The sequence below is a fragment of the Elephantulus edwardii genome, unplaced genomic scaffold (genome assembly GCF_000299155.1).
Source record: "Elephantulus edwardii isolate Elephantulus edwardi_28Jun2011 unplaced genomic scaffold, EleEdw1.0 scaffold00094, whole genome shotgun sequence".
Lineage (NCBI taxonomy): Eukaryota > Metazoa > Chordata > Mammalia > Macroscelidea > Macroscelididae > Elephantulus > Elephantulus edwardii.
This window is the reverse complement of record NW_006399844.1, coordinates 9189852-9204138: the sequence shown is the minus strand read 5'-3', so window position 1 is coordinate 9204138 and position 14287 is coordinate 9189852. Positions and strand designations below refer to the sequence as shown.

The following is a 14287-nucleotide window of genomic DNA, read 5'->3' as shown; positions in this document are numbered from 1 at the left end:
TCATTTGTTGATGGGCACTTGGTCTCCGTCTACCTCTTTGTTTTTGTGACTAATGCTGCAATAGACATGGATATGCATACATCTTTTTGTATCATGGCTCAGATTTGAATATGAAAATAAAAATGTGTAGATTTTGCTTTGCATGTCCTTTTTTCTGCACTGAGTTAATTTCTTTTGAGTTTCAGTCTGGATATACTTTGGACCTGTTGCAAGGCGGGATCGGTTCTTGGAGAGGGACGTCATGCTTGGGAGGGTGGAGGACAGCGCAGGAGAGGAAGACCCTTGATGAGATGGATTGATTCACTCACTGGGGTAATGGGGATAGGAGTGTTGGAGACAATAAGATTGGCAAGGGACAGAGCAGGGTTTAGGGCTGTTTTACAGAGGGTCACTATGAATTCGTTGCAGGAGACTCGATGGCACATAACAACAGTCTGGAAGAGATTGGAAATTAATATTCCCTTCGCCAAACCTAAAATCAATCTTTCACCCACACACTGTGAGACTTTTTTGAGTTTTAACCCACCTTTCCATGGTCACAATACAGGAAGAGCTCAATAAACATCTGCCTCCGCATGTCAGCTTTTATGAGCTCCCGAAATTCACTTGCACAGTGGCAAAGGTGCTGCAGAAGTTCCTCAAACATTTCACTTTTAAAGTCTGAGATGTGTGAAGAGATGTACTGGGGGGGGGGGGAGGAAGAGGATAAAATAATTTACTCTAAATAGTGTATTTTAGAGTTTTTCCCAAGGATTTAACACTTATACCTAAACATAGTGAATGAGTGAGCGAGCTCTTGTTAGGGAGATCTGATGGCCTGATGTAAGGAGTTTTACAACCAACCCAAAGACATGTAGTTAAAATCCACCAGCCATTCCTCAGGAGAAAAAGAGATAACTCCTGTGTGATTTACCGCGTCTGAAAACCTGCTGGAGGCTCAGCTCTGGGTCGGTTTTGAATCAATGGTACAGAACAGTATTTTGTTACCATTTAGATAAAACTCTTTATAGTTAATGCTTAATTTACATTTCCTCACCAATATCATGACTCAATCCTCTAATGCATAAAAAATTACTGGTCCATGAGAACAATCATCCTGTTTTATAATGAGACTTGACCTCAAAGCCATCTGAGTTTTCTGACTGTGGGAACAATACTTCATCAAGAATTAACCTGAACCTTTCTCCAAGAGATACAACAACATTCTATATCTAAAGTCTTCTGATGAGCAGTGTTAGTATTCTGTAAGTATGAGATGTATGACATTAAAATAACAACATCAATTGCCAAGCAAATACAATTACAGAATTTTGCTAGAGTCTCTTGTAAAAACAGAAAAAATGAAAATATACATTCTAAGGAATGTATGGCAACTAGTTGCCATCAATCTTGAAACGATCCCTTAGACTGATTTAAGAGCTATTAGGGAGCTCTGGTGGAATAGTTCATGGTAGAAGTTGCTCAGCTAACTCAAAGGCCAAGGATCTCTGACGATTCTAATGTATCAGCAGCTCCTCAAGAGGGAGATGCACAGTGTGCTCCCATTGTGAGTTACAGCCCTGGAAACCTGATGGAGAGTCACTATGAGTCGGAGCCAACTTGCCCTGTGAGTTAAGTGAACTATTAAGCTGTACTTAGACAAGTTAGCTTTATGTGCTAGATGAGAAAAGTGAACTTAAATTCTTGAAACCAATTAAGCACATGTAAACAAATGTCATGGAAATTATTTTCTCCTGTTGATGAACAATAGAGGGCTGAGTGATTAGAGAGTTTTATTGCTAATCCAAAGGCCATGCCTCTCTAACGGTTCAAATTCACCAGTGTCGTCCATCTCAGTGAGAGTCTTTTCTGGCTTTCACAGACCTTCTGCCTTTCCCAGCATGATGCCTTTTTCCAAGGACTGGTCCCTCCTGGTCATATGCCCTAAGTAGGAGAGTCTCATTATCCTTGCTTCTAAGGAACATTCTGGTTGTGCTTCCTCTGAGACAGATTGTTTGCTCTCTTGGCAGTCCATGGGATATTCAGTACTCTTTGCCAACAGTATAATTCAAGAGAATCAATTCCCCTTCAGTCTTTCTTATTCATTGTCCAACTTTCAGATATGTAAGAAATAGCTGAAAATATCATGACTTTTACTTAACTGCTTATCTCTGCACAGTGATGACTATAATTTTTATTTTGTATCTGTTAGTTGCTTTTTATTTTTTTTCTTTAGCTCTTAATTTGCTTATATTTTTATTCTTCCCTTCTCATCACCTCTCTGGGGCTCCATCTAGGAGTTTATACAAACAGATTAGAAACACCTGCATACACATACAACATGGCAGTATTGTGTCTTTAAAGATAAGAAATACAATTTCAATTTGACCCTACTTCTAGCATAGTATTAACTGAACAATGAGTAACTAAGATGCAGTTATAAAAATTCTGAAATAGCTACCTTTGGTCTTTATTTACAAGAATGAAATAGACAAAAAATAAGAGAAATATTGTTACCTAGGACATCATGTGAAAGTTGGAGAATAAATAAGGAAGACCATAAAGAATTGATGTCTTTAAATTACTATATTGTCCAAGAATATGGAATATATTATTGATTACGGAAAGAACAAAAACATCTGCTTTGGAAAAAATAAATCCAGAGTGCTCTTTAGAAGCAAGGATGACTAGACTTCATTTCACATACTTTGAGCAGGTGATCAGGAAAAAGACATCATACGTGGAAAAGCAGAAGGTCAATGAAAGAGGAAGACCCTGAATAAGATGGATTGACACAGTGACTGCGAAAATGGGCTAATGCACGTAAATTGTTATCGGTCAAAGCTGACCACACAGCACCTACCAGAAAAATTATCACTTGCTCATTTATCCATTGGAAAACAAATACACTAAGAAAATGATACTCACAAAAAGGTATGTGTATAAACATTCATATTCTCTGCTACTTTCCTTCCACATTAATTATTGGTCAATGACTTTTCGCCAAACATTCTCCCTTCCAACTGCTAATCATAGTGGCTCATTGTAAACAAGGTTAATTGCTTGGCATAGTACCTCCACTGGGTGGCATCTGTGTGTAATATCTTGTCTTTAAGCCCACCATTTACAATCAGACATTCTTCCAGTTTCCTTAACTAAATGCTGATAAATTGGCCTTAAGGTCGAATTTTTATAAACCAAGTATTCTATGTGCTGCTTTTGTGCATACAGAATGACCCAATGATTTGTTGATCAGATAATGAAACATTTGTAAGTATTTTGATACAAAAAATACTTTTTTTGTTTCTGTTTTAGAATAGCTGCCTATAGTGAAAATGTCTGAATGTGTGCTATTTACATCTCAGAAAGTGGGGAATGTCAGGAAAACTAATTCTTACCTCTTAAATAGCCAAGTCATGTATTAAAACTATATAACATACCATAAGTGCCCACACAAATAAAGGAGAAAATGGGATATATCTATAGTAATATCTGTATTTAGGGAGCTCTAATGGTCTAGTCTGTAAGGAGCCCAAAGGCTGAGTCTCTATTGCAGAAAGAACCCACTAACATTTCTGAGAGAAAAAGAAGGTCAAGATCCTCCTGTGTAATTTAGAGCTTTGGAAACTCAAGGAAAGTTCAGCTATGAGTTCGTTATGACTTAGCACTGATTCTATCTGCCTATATCTACATGTGTATTTTGTATCTCCATGTCTATAGAACTAAAAGAGCTAAACAGAAGATTTCAAAGGGCAGTTTGAAAAGACAAAGCAAATTCAAACCTCGAGATGCAATATTTTAGGAGGTATTTCAGGAAGTACTAAATGATCAAGAGCCAGTGGTAATGAAGGAAGAAATTCAAGCTGCACTGAAGGCATTGGGGGGGGGGGGCGGAATAAGGCTCCAGGAATCAATGGGATACCAATTGAAATTTTTCAAACGACAGAGGCAGCTCTGGACATGCTCACCAGTCTAGGAAATTTGGAGGACAGTGGCCTGGCCAACTGGAAGAGATACATGTTTGTTCCTATTTCCAATAGAGATGATTCAACAAAATGTGGAAATTATTAAGCATTATTAATATCACATGAAAGTAAAACACTGCTGAGGATCATTCAAATATGGCTAAAGCAGTACTTAAAAACTGCCAGATGTGCAAGCAGGATTTAGAAGAGGCTGTGGCACCAGGGATATCATTGCTTAAGTCAGATTTATCCTGGCAGAAAACATAGAAGACCAGAAAAATGTATATTTGTATTTTATTGACTATACAAAGACATTTGACTATGTGGATCATAACAAATGAAGGCTAACAATGAGAGGACTGAGAATTCTAGAACACTTATTTGTGCTTGTATGAAACCTATACCTAGATGAAGAGGATTTAGGAGTTGTAAACTTAGTGTTTCCAACCAGAATTGTAACCTGTTATTTCTATAATAGACCCCATAATCATGAGTATTTTCTGCATTCTCTAAGACCATTGCAATGGATTAAGCAAGATTAAAAATGGTGTAGTGAACAAAAAATAGGTGAATGGGATCTTCTAAGAATCAAATCCCTATGCACATCCAAAAACTTCTCCAACAGGGTAAAAAGGGAAGCCACAGACTGGGAAAAAGTATTTGGTAATGACATATCAGATAAGGGACTTATATCCAGAATTTATAAAATACTTGAGCACCAAAACAAGATAAAGGAAAATAATCCAATAGAAAAATGGGCACAGGATATGAACAGACCCTTCACCAAAGAAGACATTCAGATAGCTAACAAGCATGAAGAAATGTTCAAAATCCCTAGCTGTAAGAGAGATACAAATCAAAACAACTATGAGATATCATCTCACCCCAGTCAGAATAGCAAAATTTAACAGAACAGCAAGCAACAAATGCTGGCGAGGTTGTGGAGAAACTGGAACCCTTATTCACTGTTGCTAGGAGTGTAAAATGGTGCAACCACTGTAGAAGACTGTATGGCACTTTCTCAAAAAGTTGCAAACAGAGATACCATTCCACCCAGCAATTCCACTACTGGGAATATACCCTGAAGAGACCATAACTGACATCCAAGCAGATGCATGCACAGTCATGTTTATCGCGGTTTTGTTCACAATAGCAAGGAGTTGGAAACAACCTAAGTGCCCATCAACGAATGACTAAAAGAGCTGTGGTATATTCACACAATGGAATACTATGCTGCACTGAAAAACAAGGAACTCATGCAATATTATTCAAAATGGGTGACCCTGGAGGACATTATGCTGAGTGAAATATCTCAGTCACAAAAGGACAAATACTGCACAGTGGTACCGTCGTAAAACAGGATTGACCTCGGGGTTGGGGGTAGACTGAGAAGGATGGGTTCAATAGTGTATTAGACTGACATTGTTTCTCTTCAGCACTCTGGAGAGGTGCTTGACAGCAGATTTCCCCAATGCAAACTTGTCTTTTGATTTCTTGACTGCTGGTGCGAAGGGTGTGGACTGTGGATCTGAGCAAAATTAAATCCTTAGCAACTTCAATCTTACCTCCAGCTATCTTGATGCTGCCTATTGGCCCGGTGGTGAGAATTTTTGTTTCCTTGATGTAAGATTAATGAGTTAACATGCTCATTTCTTAGTACAAAACCATAACTCATTGTTATTGACTCAGTTCCAACTCACGGTAGCTCTACTCACTCACTACTCTCTCATTACTGTCAAGTCAGAACGAGTTCATCCCTGACTCTCCAGAGGTTTTTCAGTGCTTTAAATCACACAGGAAGAGATGCTGCCTCTCTTCCTGGTGGATTCAAGCTGCTAGAGAGATGTCACCTTTGTGTTAGCAGCACAGCTTCCTACGAACTAGGCCACCAGAGCTCTGTCCCACTGGCTCTTAAGGTTGTGAATCTTTACAGATGAAGATTGTGACATCTTTCTCCCTTGAAGCAGCTGGCTGGTTCAAACTAGTGTTCTTTTGGTTAACAGTCAAGTGCTTTGATCACTGAGTCACCAAGGCTCCTTTTCATTTACTATAAAAGGCTTTTTTCATTTTTTGGTCTGACCGGAAGATGACAGTGGAAAGTTTTCATACTTTCACACTAAAAGACAACTGAAAGAGGTAAAATAGATTTCAATAATTAAAAATGTAACTTCTTACCTTAGTAAATTCATTTTTATCAAATCTTTGCTCCATTGAGTCAGTAATCTCCAACTGCTGGCAACGTGATTCTAATTCTGAAATAAAGATTATTTGGGAGTTAATACCGTTACAATATATTCAAAACATAAAATGTATTTTATTTTCACAATATACAGCTTTTAAAAAAGTAATAAAATTATTTATTAGCTAATGTTCATCAGTGTTTACCATAAAATAGATGATACACTGGGTACCATTTCAACTACTAAAAAATAATTATTTTTACTAATGTTTATTTAACTGAATAACTCAATTAGTAGAAAGACTGAACCTACAACATTTTTACTGACCCATTTAGGACAAAACAAATATATTTGTACATTAATAACATAAGACTAACAAATAATTTGTGTTAGTTTGTTCATGTATGCTAATAGGTTCTAAAACACACTGCTGTAAACTTTGCTTTAAAAATTTTTCTTTTCTTTTTGATGTTTCCTGAAGGCAACAATATATTGATACTCTATATCCAGAAACTCTAAGAACATGGAGAAACAATGAAGATTATACAAGTGTTCAGGTCTTTCATTCACAGGGTCACTATAAGTCGTCTATGACTCGACGACACTTAACAACAACAATATCGACCTAGTGGACAGAAAGTGAAGCTACCTGCAACACTTCCATGATACATCTTCAAGGATATGAACATGTACGGCTAAGCACAATTGATAACAGTGCATCTAAATTCCAAAATCATTCTCCATAATAGTCTATGTGTTTCCTACTGCCAAAGGGACCCTTTAGGGTAGTGAGAGAAGATCTTCACCCTGAAACCCACAGCGTCCCTTTTCAGCAGGAAGTAGCTAAGAGAATACGCCATCCCCTTTTCCTTATGAATCAGGGTGAAGTCTCTCTCAGGGAGGAGTGATAGGGAATGGCAAAGGACACACTGACAAAGGAGATTAATCAGAACTGGCTTTGACAAGCACTGTGGCAATTGGACAATTAAAACAGACATGGGGGGAAAGAAGAACGAACTGGGGAGGAGGGTAGAGAAAACAGTGCAACAATGAATGAATGAAAACCCAAAATCTCTGTAAATGTTCATTAAAACTAATAAAATTTAATAATAATTTTTAAAAAAAGAAAGTGAAGCTACCAAGCTAAAGGTGGGTGATTTTAATCTGTGGCACTCAGGCCTGGTTTTAATTGTTTTTGGTCAAGCATTCTTCTAAGCGGTATAGCACTCTTTTGTCCATTTGCTATACAGAGGTAACTTGTGTTTGCTGTGACGCCAAACACTGTGATACTGCTGTGTCAAATGCAATAATGGTTACCCATGGTGGACAGTGTTTAGTGGAGCTCCCCAGTTAAAAGTTTGGAAGCAGGAGTGGCATCCCCTTCTGAAACAGCTTGCCTCCGGAAACTCTATGAACTTGGAGAAAAGATGAAAGTCATACAAATGTTCAGGTCTTTCCTTCATAGGGTTGCTATGAGTCATCTACGACTTGACAGCACTTAACAACAACAACAACAACAATAATATATATCAGGAAGCAGGAGTGGCATCCACTTCCTAAACAGCATGCCTCTGGAAACTCTATGAACTTTGAGAAACAATGATGTTTATAGACAGGATTCAGGTCTTTTGTTCATAGGGTTGCTATGAGTCATGCTCGATTAGATGGCAATCAACAACAACAACATTATGTCAAGAAAAGATCTAAACAATATATACATACAAACAGCAAATCATGACAACCAACCTTTCTGGGACTCATTAGGACTGTGGGAACTACTTAGTCTAGTGACCCAGGATTCTATTTAAGCCCTAAATGGAAACTTACTTCCTGAAGTCATCTTTAAACTACAGATGAATTGACATAGAGATGGTAACATGGCAGAGATTATGAGGATAGCATGGAATCAGGCAAGGTTGTTGTTGAGTTGACTGGGTGGCATCTAACAACAACAACAATAAATGTTCACCTTGAGTAGTGGACTCTTTTAAAGAATTATCTATACAAGATCAAATTGATGACAGTAACTCTAAAATACAGAGAATTTTAGAAGACAGGGAGTCTAATTACTGTCAACTGGGGTGGTTTAGAATCTCTGTATATCAGAATCCCAAACAGAGGATTGTAAACTTGTTCTTTCTAAACCACTTATCTGAAAGTAAAGGAAAAAAATAATTTCAAGGATTTTTTTTTTCTGAATGAAGAATTGAGGTTGAACTAACTATAAAGAATTACAGGTTTTGGACAGGCTGGAAACAGATGGGAGAAAATATTCCAATAAGGCATAAATCATGTTTGAGAAGAAGTGATCAGGAAGGTGAGAAGCATATTTTATGTTAAGAAAGCTGAAAATGAACTTCAAGTCAATCCCTTGCTAACAATGTAATGCAAATGGTATGAAAAAATCAATTAGGCAAATGTGGCTCATGTAAAGCTCAAGAATAAAACTTTGGTACTTTATGCAACAGTCATGATTTTTCAATGAATTTCAAATGGAAAATCTTTCTGAAAACAAAAGCATCAAAATCTGAGGTCCTTCATTTGAGTGTACTTCTCCTTCAGTGAGTCTGTGCTGTCATAGTGACAAGAGGCAAGAGTAGGGTACTGTATTACCCCAGTTACTATGCAAGCCACCACATCCCAGGTCTTCCTTACTTATTCTGTCCCTCCATCCTTCTAAGCATGATGTTCTTCTCCAAGAACTGGTCCCTTCTGGCAACATGCCCTAAGTATGTGAGACTGAACTTCAAAATCCTTGCCTCCAAAAAGCAGCAACTTGGTCTGTCCTCTCCAAGACAGACATCTCTGTTTTCTTGGGTTCATGTATTTCAACACTCTTTTACAGCAGCACAACTCAAAGGCATCAACTCTTCTGTCATTCTTATTCATTGTCCAGCTTTCTGATGGATAGCAAGCAATTGAAAAGACCTTGGATGGGCTGGATCAGGCCCACCTTAGTCTCCAGACTGACGTCATTGCTTTTTAGGTCTTTAGAGAGGTACCTGAAAGCCCATTTTTCTAATGAAAATTTTCTTTTTAATTTCTTTACTACTAGTGCCAAGCAAGAGTGTTGATTGTGGAGCCAAGCAAGCTGAAATTGCTAACTATCTCAATCTTTTCTCCATCTAAAATGGTGCTGCCACTTGGCCTTGTGGTGAAAATTTTTGTCTTCTTGGTGTTAAATTTCAGTCCATATTAAAGACTGCTGTTGGTTTTTTTTTTACTTTTTTGGAGCAAACACTTCTGATCCTCCTCAGTTTCAACAAGCTAGGCTTTGCCATCTGCATAATGCAGGTTGTTGATGAGTTTTCCTCCAAACCTAATGCCACATTCCTTCTCATAAAATCCAGCCTCCTAAATGATCTGTTCCACAAAGGGATTGAAAAGGTATGGAGACAGGATGCATCCCTGATGCATGCCTTACCTGATTTTGAACCGTGCAGTGTTTCCTTGCTCTGTTCTGACATCTGCTTACTGATCCAGGTATAGATTTTCCATGAGCACAATCAGGTGTTCTGGGATTCCCATCGTTCTCAAAGTTAACCACATATGTAGGGAATATTTTATAGAAATGTAAAGGATAGTAAAGGAGCAATTCAGAATATTTGTAATAAAATGGGGACATTTTAGGATTATGAATCACTGATTACTTCTCTACTTTTCTTCTGTCTCCATCTGGAAACAACAGAAGAGCTTAACTTAAGAGCTTGCACATTTTTTCTCACAATGTTGGCTCTTCATTTGAATTCAGCCAGCCCCTTCTTCCTCCTTCACCATCCTTCTCAAAAAAGAAAGAAAAAAGGAAATAAAAGAAAGGGAGAAAAGTAGAAACACTAATAGGAAGACTTACCAAGGCAGAACTCTGAAGTTTTGAAAAAATCAGAAAGCGCATTCTGAATCTGTAAATCGGAGAAAAGAGATCACAAACTATGCTTCAATTGCCACACTAACTACCCCTTTTAGATTAAAAGGTACCTATTGCCCTTGTAAAACTGCATTGTTATCCTTAGATTTCCAGTGGTCCCCAAACTTCACTTAGTGATTTCCAATATTAATCTGGATGCTACAAATTTCAGTGTAATCGAACTTTATGTGTCGTTATTTTTTTCCTGTACACTCTGAGAAATAATATTTCTTTGTTTTTACTTAAAAGAATCAAAAGTTTAATGATATGGTAATGTCTCAAGGATTTATTGAGTTGTCCACTTATTTTTTTTCCTCAAATTTACCATGCTGATTGAAATTGAAGATTCCCTTTGAAATTTAAGAATAAGTTTAAATTGTTACAATATGTTGATTTTTTACTAAGATCCTAAAATTCCCAGAATTTTATTGTTGGCAGTATAATTTTGTTAAAACATCTAGCTGTTGTAGTTTCTAAAGATAAACAACAGTTTTAGCTTTCCATTAAGAGAGAGTGTGTGTGTGTGTGTGTGTGTGTGTGTGTGTGTCTTCACACACACACACACCTCCAGCGGTTTTTCACAGGCTGTACGTTGCAAGATAGGAAACGTCTCCTCTCTCTTGTGTGGAGCAATTGGTAGATTTGAACAGCTTACCGTTTGGTTGGCAGTGCGACTCCTTATAGCTAGACCATCTAGCTCCTTAGGCCACCAGAACTCCCTATTAAATATATGTTGTTATTTGCCATCAAGTTGAATTTTGACTTACAGTATGACCCCATAAACAATGGATCTGAACTCTGTGATGTCCTCATCATCTCTGACACACTTGAGCCCATTGCTGCAGTCATTGTGTCAGTCATATTGTTGAGAGTCTTCTCTTTTACTGAGCTTGTACCTTTCCAAGCACGATGCTCCTTTCCAAGAAATAGCTCCTTCAAATAACATGCCCAAAGGATGTGACATAAAAGCTTCTCCATCCTTGCTTCTAAGGTAACTTTGGTTGCAATTTCTCCAAGATATATTTGTTTGTTCTTTTGACAGCCCATGAGATAGTCCATATTCTTCTTTAGCACCACAACTCAAAGGCATCAATTCTTCTGTCATCTTTATTCATTGTCCCACTCTTAGATGTGATTGAAAAGTCATGGTTTGAGTCAAACACACTGTAGTCTTTAAACTGACATCATTGCTCCATAGGACTTTGGAGAGGTCCTTGACAGCAGATTTTCCCTGTGCAGTAGAGGTTTTGATTTCTTGACTTGCTGATACAAATGGTATTGATTGTGAATCCAAGTAAGATGAAACCATAGACAATTTAAATTGTTTCCCCTCTGCCAATATTATTTCTATGATTCCAAATGAAAGGAGCAACAATGGTTCAAGTACAGCACGGGTTCTAAGGATGGTATAGAATTGGGCAGTGTGTCATTCTGTTGTACGCAGGGTCATTATGAGCCAGAACTGACTTGATGGCACCTAGAAGCAACATCTAAGAGTAAGAAATAATTATTTAAGTTTCTGCAACTTCATGGCTACTGTATTGCTTTCTTCATTTCTCCTTGTTAGCTCAACCCCTATATAAATAGTTAAAAAATTCTTCAAACCAGATTCTTTTCAAATTGCACCAGATTTTCAGGAAGCCAGGGAGTTCTGATGGCTCAGTGGGCATGGAGTTATGCTGCCAACCCAGAGGTAGTTCAAATTCATAAGTTTCTCCAAGAGACAAAGATGATCAGTCTCCTCTCATAACAATTTTATAGTCTCTGAAAAGCCCCTGTAGGGTCAGCAGCTACGGGTTGCTTCTGCCTCAACAGCACTTAACAACATTGTCAGGAAGCTATAAATAAATTGAAAAATGTTCTTATAACATACCAATACTCAGTTTTCCTACTATATCTTTTTCCTGATTTGTACATGAAGTTTCTGGAAACTTTTTTTTGTATTCTGATACAGAATTACAAGGGATGTCAAAGACTTACAGGCTAATATAGCTTTCATTTGACCCTATAGCCAAAGGGTACTTTCCTTGTCTCTGACCAGTAGCTGCAGCTACCATATAGGTAGAAGGCACTGATTATGCAGAATGGGGAGAGCTTTTTGGATATTTACATAGTCAATGCTGTAGTTCCCATATTTAACACTATTCTGACTCAACATCTCTCCAACAGTTGGCTCAATTCTTCTGAAATTTTCCTTCTGACTGAATCTAATATTAGACTACATTCTGTGGCTTCTTTAAGTCCTGCCATACTTGTTCCTGAATCTAACAATAAAAAACACCCTAGGCACAATTGCATGAACATAACTGAACAACTTCTTTTTCTATAAATATTTTCTAATTGAGATTTTAATGAAAGTGTATAAAGAACTTGGATTTCCATTCATTCATTGTTGCACATTTTCCTCCCTGCCCCTCTTCCCCCAAGTTTCCTTTTTTCTTTGGAAAAAAAAGTTCTTTTATTGTTATACAGCCCCCCAGACCACTTTATTATGCAGCTCTGTCATGTCATGCATGGATTCTTGTCATGTCAATAATACCTTATCATATATTCCTTTCATACAGTTCTCTCCCTCTTGTTTCAATGCCGTGTACATTATTTATCCCTTCTTTTGTTCCCTCCCCCTGGCCCCCATGTCAGTCCTGTTTTATAACAGTGCTATTATGCAGTATTTGTCTTTTTGTGACTGAGATATTTCACTCAGCATAATGTCCTCCATGGTCACCCATTTAATATAATAGTTCATGAGTTCTTTGTTTTTCAGTGTTGCATAATATTTATTCCATTGTGTGAATATACCACAGCTTCTCTAACCATTTGTTTGTTGATGGGCATTTGGGTTGTTTCCAGCTCTTTGCTATTGTGAACAAAGTAGCAATAAACATGGGTGTGCATTTATCTGCTTGGGTGGAAGTTCTGGTTTCTTTAGGGTATATTCCCAGTATGCATTCTATCTCCATACCTTTTCAACCTATATGCAGAACAGATTATCCGGGAGGCTGGGCTCTATGAGGAGAAATGTGGGGTCAAGATTGGTGGATGATTTATCAACAATCTGCGTTATGCGGATGACACAACCCTGCTTGCTGAAACTGAAGAGGACCTGAAGCGCCTGCTGCAGAGTGTCAAGGACTGCAGCCTACAATATGGACTGAGGCTCAATGTCAAGAAGACAAAGATTCTCACCACTGGACCAATTGGCAGCATCAGGATGGATGGTGAAGAGATTGAGATTGTACACAGCTTTAGTTTGCTTGGCTCCATAGTCAACAGTCTTGGCACCAGCAGCCAGGAAATTAAAAGGCGCATTGCCATGGGAAAGTCTGCTGTTAGGGACCTCTCCAAAGTACTGAAGAGCAATGGTGTCTTTCTGGAGACTAAGGTGCGTCTGATACAGGCCATGGTCTTCGCAATCAGTTGGACAATGACCAAGGAGGATAGAAGGAGAATTGATGCCTTTGAGCTGTGGTGCTGGAGAAGAGTATTGAGAATACCATGGACTGCTAGGAAAACAAACAGATTTGTCCTGGAAAGGGTTAAACCGGGTGGCTCCTTGGAGGCAAGGATTCTGAGGCTCCATCTAACATACTTTGGACATGTTGTGAGGAGAGACCGGTCCTTAGAGAGGGACATCATGCTTGGGAGGGTGGAGGGACAGCACAGGAGAGGAAGGCCCTCTTTGAGGTGGATTGATTCAGTGACTGGGATAATTGGGATGGGAGTGTCAGAGACAGTGCACAGGACAGATTGGCACAGGACAGAGAGGAGTTTAGGGCTGTTGTACATAGGGTCGCTATGAGTCGCAAGCGACTCGACGGCACATAACAACAACAAACAACATATTCCCAGTAGTGGAATTGGTGGGTCAAATGATATTTGAACAACTTTAGACTTCTCAAAGACATTTTAAAGGAATCTCTTTAGATATTCCTGGTTTGGTTTGTAGATTGTTCTTATCTAAAATAGGATCTCATTATCAGGCTAGATACCCTATCACAACCTCTATTAAAATTCTTGACCACTAATCTCCTCAAAGCTATCTCTGTCTAACAAGCTAAACTAATTGCCATCACCAGAGCCCATTAAGTAGCTTCAGGAATCAGTGACTATTGACATGTTTTGCTGCTCTCTTTTGAGATTTGTTGTTGTTGTAGTTATGTGCCATCGAGTCGCTTGCGACTCATAGCGACCCTATGTACAACAGCCCTAAACTCCTCTCTGTCCTGTGCCAATCTGTCCTGTGCACTGTCTCTGACACT

The 14287-nt window shown here is 38.3% G+C and overlaps 1 protein-coding gene across 1 annotated transcript in view; it reads right to left on the bottom strand.

Moving 5' to 3' along the window:
* EFCAB5 (EF-hand calcium binding domain 5) overlaps positions 1 to 14287 on the bottom strand; it is a 114698-nt gene that overhangs the window by 59892 nt on the left and 40519 nt on the right. Inside the window, exons 3-5 of the mRNA XM_006891079.1 lie at positions 9975 to 10023; positions 6120 to 6190; positions 527 to 682 (exon numbers count right to left, since the gene is read on the bottom strand). Coding sequence (XP_006891141.1) covers positions 527 to 682; positions 6120 to 6190; positions 9975 to 10023 — 276 coding nt within the window. The remainder of the gene's footprint in view (positions 1 to 526; positions 683 to 6119; positions 6191 to 9974; positions 10024 to 14287) is intronic.